Source organism: Trypanosoma cruzi, genomic scaffold (genome assembly GCF_000209065.1).
Source record: "Trypanosoma cruzi strain CL Brener 1047053516405 genomic scaffold, whole genome shotgun sequence".
NCBI lineage: Eukaryota > Euglenozoa > Kinetoplastea > Trypanosomatida > Trypanosomatidae > Trypanosoma > Trypanosoma cruzi.
The window spans coordinates 66245-71890 of NW_001849532.1; the positions used below are offsets into that span (position 1 = coordinate 66245).

A 5646-nucleotide genomic window follows, 5' to 3' on the forward strand; every position below is an offset into this window, starting at 1 on the left:
CATCGGGAATAGGCCACTTTCTTTTTTCCGTGCTGGAGCCGATGAACTGGCACGAGGACACCGGCTGCAGGCTGCCTGCCAGCACGTGTGAGCAGCGGATGCACGCACACACAGACGCTCATCGCAATGGCTTGTGCGATCACGGTGGCCTTTTGTGGCGTGCTTTTATGGACGTCAGCCCATCGAAAAATGTGTGAAGCAAACGGCTGACTGCACACGAGGAAAATAAGTGCGTGCACTGTGCCGTGTTTCAGCGTCGATGGCGGAGCGACAGGAAGCCCGTGCTGGCAACTGAGATCTTTGCGTCGCGAGGGATGTCGGTGCTGATTTTGGATCGTCGAGGGTGAAGTGATTTTGCTGCTGCCCGTGTGTGTGGCCACTCCGGCAGAGGGCGAACACAAACGGGAGGGATGCAGGCGCTGCGTGTGTGTGTGTGCAGGTGCCATGCAACAACGTCACAACAAACATGCTGCGACTCGGTGACTCTTACATCGTTGTGGTCCTCACGAACAGCCGAGGCACGGCCCACATCGATGCACTTAGTGAACGGAGTGAGGCATCTTTTGAGGCGTTGCAGGGAGCAGGATGTGTTGACGCAGCCACGACGTGCATGGAGTGTCACGATGGCACAGTTAGCTGTGGCTGGTGGAATATTTACTTCTCGGAGGCAACAGAGAGAGAGAGAGAGAGCTGCTCCTGCTGCTGGCGTCGTTGCTGCCTTTTTTTGCCTCCCATGCCGATTATTGTCTGTCCGCTGATCATGGGTGGCGTGCCTCCACTAGTGACGTCGTCTGCAGGCATTTCACACCACCAGTGAAACACACATCACGTCGCATGCTTTGGCTGTGGATGTGGTGTCGTGAATGCAGCCGGCATTATTTTGCCGACTCCTTTTCACTGCTTTGCGACAAATAGATGCGTCCCCGCCCGAGTCATTCACTGCAGCTCCGTGTACTGTGCTGCCAGCACAAGACTCTCTTGTTGTCTGGCGCCTGGCTGACAGTCAAGCACCACTGCGTTGGGACATGCAAGGATGTGGATTGCCGCTCACGGTGTTGGGCACCGCTGTTTGGATGCGGTGGTCACACGAGCGGATGTATTGTGGCACAATCAAATGCGTGAATTACGCGGAACCACAGCGGCTGCAATAATATCAGCGGTGTGGCACCACGGAATATGTGAGGGGGTGGTGCATGATGAATCACAGTGGGCGGCATGCGAGGGAAGTGCACCGCGACGGAGCGTCACCCCGCCCTCAGCCTGCAGGGGAATGTGCACCCACAAAATATATGGACGAGACACCACCAAACAGACATGCCCTTCCATGCGCCAATAAATAGGAGCGAAGGTGCGCTCTGGTGCGTGGGAGTCCACTCACATATTTTTTATTTCCACCACAATAAACGGTGAGGAATCAGGTGCCACAGCAACGAAAGAATAAATAAAAACGTCTATTGCAGCACTTTACCAGCGAACAGCAGGAACAACACAAACCGAATTATTGGCTGCAACAACACAAGAAAAAAATTCACAAGAGGAAAAAAAACAAATTGTGTACCCTGCAGTAATCCCAACACACGATCCAGGCATGAAGGTTTGCCTTCTGGAAAACAAAAAACAACACATATGCAGACACCTGCCAACATCCAAAGAGAAACACAAATAAATGGTTGCTTTCTTTATGCCATTCCCTGCGCTTATTTTTACGTGTGCGTCTGCTGCTGCGGTGGTTCCCGGGCCTGCATGAAGTGGAGTGCGATGAATATGGAGGAAGGCCTACGGCAACTGAATTGTTCTTGTGATGAATATTGGCTGCACTTCCCGTGGACCAACAATCCGCATGGTGTGCGGGGATCTCCTTTTTCATTGTTACTTTGCTTTTGTGTTGCTGTGTGCGCTGCATCTCCTCTTGTGTGTGTGCGCACCCTCCGTGAGGGGTGCAGACACGACGGACCGCTCTCGCCGTATGTGCATGCGGTGGAGCCTTGTGTGCCGCTCCTGTTTGCTTCTCCCTCCTCCACCTGTGTGTTGGTGTTGCGGCAGGGCTGTGTGTGTGTGTGTGTGTGTGTGTGTGTGTGTGTGCCTGCTGCCGTGGATTGGAGTGTGTGTCGTGCGTGGTGTGCGGCGTACGGTGCATGCCTGGCTGCTGCCCTCTCCTCATGTGGTGTGCCCTCTGTGTGTGTCTGCCGCACCTCTCGTTTCCCCTGTTGCTCTCCATGTCCCTCACTGTGCAGATAAGCTCCACACCACTGAACGACCTCACTCACGATGATGACGACGTGCCGTTTGCTGTGTGCCCTGTTGGTGCTTGCTCTGTGCTGCTGCCCGTCCGTGTGCGTGTCAGAGACTCAGTTGGAGGATACTGGAGCTCATGGTGAAGGAAGAAGCGACATACCGCCGCCTTCTCCACCACAGCCACCAACTGCCAAGCCGGTTGATGCTATTGTAAACGCCCCCATTCTACACCCCCGTGCAACAGGATTACAACCGGGCCCCGGTCATTCAGATCTTCCAACAGCGGGGCCCGTTGCAAAGCCGGGAAATGATGGCGTAGAGGGAACAGGATCTGCCAGTACGGCAGGTCAGGGACCAAAAGTAAATACCGAGCCAAATAAATCACTGACAGAGGATACGAAAGAGCAACAAAGTCGCACTGAACCATCCACAGAACAAAGAAATAAGGTGTCTGAAACTTCTGCTCAGACAACCACTACGACCACCACAACAAAACCACCAACCACGACGACCACCACCACTGCGCCTGAGGCACCAAGCACTACGACTACAGAGGCGCCAGCTGTGTCGAGCACCCACGCACCGTCACGTCTTCGCGAAATCGACGGCAGCCTCAGCAGCTCTGCGTGGGTGTGTGCCCCGCTGGTGCTCGCCGCATCCGCGCTGGCGTACACCGCTGTGGGCTGAAGAGGTGTGTGTGGGCTGTGCGTGCCAGCGCCCAACCGCGGGGTTTGTGTGCGTGTGTTGTGGTCCACTGTATAAAATAAGAGAAAATAATGATTGTGTTTTGCTTCACTTGCTTCTGCTGCCGTGCTGTGTGCTCCGCGTTGTGCCCCGCATCCGCCACGTTGAACGCATCGCGGACACACTCATATGCATGCGCACTGGAGCCCTGGGTTTGTTTTTCTTTTCTTTCTAATTTCTGTTTTTTAATTATTGTTTTTTATTGCTTTTTAAACTTCTGGTTTGCGGGGCGGTGTGCGAGCTCTGCAATCGTACTGATTCCATCTGTCTCGTGGTGTGTGCGCTGCTGCTGCTGGGGTGCTGCCATTTGTTGCTGTGCGTGGTGTAGCGGCTGTGTCTCCTTTTGTTTTCACATGCTACCGTAGGTTGGCTCCGCAGCGTTAGGCGACTCCACTGTTTGTGATGATGACTGGCCGTGTGCTCTGCGTCCTGTTGGCTCCTGCAGTGATGCGCAGCTGCTCGTGCGTGTGAGTGACGGCTGCTGCGACGGGGTGCGTGTGCTGCCCGCTGGTGATGGCGCGGTGACTGCTGGGCACGCGGAAGCTGTGATGGCTGCGGAAGGTGGACCCGTGGCCGGTGGCTCTGGACGAAAGGGGAATGTGAACTCTGAGGACAATAGCAATCAGGAAGACGAGGAGGGTGGAGGAAGCACCGCGGTTGAGGGCCACAATCCCACCTCGGGAGGACCACTCACTGCTCCGACGAGGCAGGACCAATCCAGCAGCGACCCACTGCGAAGTAACACTTGCAATCCGTCTGGCACTGGCAGCGCGTCTGCTGCTCGGATGCGTGCAAGTGGACCGGAGTCTTTGGGCGGAGGGCACGCTGCAGGCACAGCATCCCCACGCTCCGACGCATCTCAGCAGGCAGCAGGTGGAGTGCATGCTGGTGGCGGGAGGACCTCCCAGGGCAGTCAGGCTTCGGAACAAACCATCACGGGACAGTCACAGGTGCCAGGGACGGCGAAGGAAGCACCGCAGGGCGATGAAGGAGGAGAACCCGGAGCGCAACACGAAGCCGACCAAACCAAAAAAATGACTGTGGTGACCTCTTGCGCAAAAACAGCGGTGGAACAGGAGAGCCGCCAGCGTGATCGCAAGATGCACCACGTCTCTATAGTGGCGAGAATGCTCATTATTATTATTTTTCTTCTCTTACCAGCGCGTCTAGCTATACAATGCCACCAGGGTGCCGAGGAGGTGGTCGAGCAGCGACATGAGTTTCCTGCTATGAGGCAACTGCCATTCAGAGAACCTTTCGGTGCAAAGGTCTTTCTTAATGTCCAGCCGTTGGCGCACAGCCAGAGCGTCTGTACATTCCGGAAGCAGATGGTGCAATTTTTTCTGCGGGCTAATTGTTGCGCTTGTGGAGGTTGGCTGATCCTGCGGTAGCAGTGATCGCCTCCTGGCACTGCTGCTGCGGTGTCGATTAGCGTCTGGGTTTTGTGCGCAGCGATTTCTGTGCTGCGCGGTGCTTTTTTTGTGTGGGGAAGACCGTGTCGCAGCAATCGCGGTGGAGGTCGGGAAGCGGTGGAGGGTGTTCCGGATGAAGGCACCGACAGTGACCGATGTGGTTCGTGTGTCCCACCAGTGTGGCGTCACAGTGCGGGCATTTCTCCTTCCGACGCCGTGTGGAGGGCCGTCTCTCCACAGGCGGTGCGTCGGCCTCCCTTGTCGTCGGGGGAACAGCTTCCGTCCCGCTGCAGTGGGATCGTCGGTGGAGCGCATGAGAGCGGAGTGTTCCGGTGAGATGTTGCGGAAACGGCGTTGGTTCGTGCAGTCTCTCACAGTCCTGTATAGTCGACCCCAGAGCTCGGATTCCCCGCACCCTGCTCATGCAATGTTTATCTGTTCCTGTTGGTCGAGGGCTTCCTGAGTAATCAGGTGCTTGTCGCCTGGATCTGATGGCCTGGCGCCGCCAAGCAGGTAGTGGTGGGTGTCCTGATGCATGGTACTACGCCACTTGTTGGTGAGCTGGGTGTTAAGGCATGTCAGCAGTTCCGTGTGCCATATGGGTGCTATTCCATGTTCCGTGTATTGCCCGGTTGCCGTGGTCTGCGTCGCATGATCTGCAGGCTCGTTAACATGTACTCCGCAATGTTCGTAGCAAAACTGCAGGTGCACGGACCAGCTAGCACGCGTCAGTGACAAGAGACGCTGCCAGAGCCGATCCTCCGTCCAGTCGGTATGACTGTGCGGGCCCTTGGTGACGGCGACTAGAAGAGACTGACTGTCTGTCACCACAAGCAGGGTTTTATGTCTGTGCTGGATACGATGGACACTCAGCCTTTCCATGGCCGGGAGCAGTGCACGGGATTCCGTCGTGCGGCTGCATGGGCGTGTACCGCAGTTGGTACTGACCTTTTCTATTATCTTCGATGAATGCAGGGATGAGAGCAGTATGCCAATCCCTGCTGACGTAGGAATGTCGACACCGCCATCCGTTGCGAGTATCCACGGTCCCCAGCGATGATGTTGCGCCTTGTCGCGGTGCTGGGCTTTGGTTGCGTATAGGAACTTCGCAGCAGGGCGTTTCTGCGAGCACGACGGAGACCAAGGTGACTTCACCCCTCGAGAAGGTTTCACGCCAATGCCCGGTGTGGGGAGGTGAGGCGGTCTGCCTGCAGACTGTCGGTCAGAACTGCACGACCGTTTCGCAGCGGTCACT

At 56.2% G+C, this 5646-nt stretch overlaps 2 protein-coding genes across 2 annotated transcripts, besides 3 other annotated features; both read left to right on the plus strand.

The window, feature by feature from the left end:
* Positions 1 to 5646: part of a sequence feature (areas not merged during assembly with more than two copies in the genome that could not be assigned to a particular haplotype) that runs on past both edges of the window.
* Positions 2047 to 2082: a microsatellite.
* Tc00.1047053509699.150 (mucin TcMUCII, putative) lies at positions 2269 to 2922 on the plus strand (the record flags this gene model as incomplete). Its single annotated transcript, XM_812219.1, has 1 exon — positions 2269 to 2922. One exon carries the CDS (start codon positions 2269 to 2271, stop codon positions 2920 to 2922), a length of 654 nt encoding a protein of 217 aa, XP_817312.1.
* Positions 2704 to 2756: a microsatellite.
* Positions 3528 to 4370, plus strand: Tc00.1047053509699.170 (uncharacterized protein; the record flags this gene model as incomplete). The annotated part of the gene is made up of 1 exon (XM_812220.1): positions 3528 to 4370. One exon carries the CDS (start codon positions 3528 to 3530, stop codon positions 4368 to 4370), a length of 843 nt encoding a protein of 280 aa, XP_817313.1.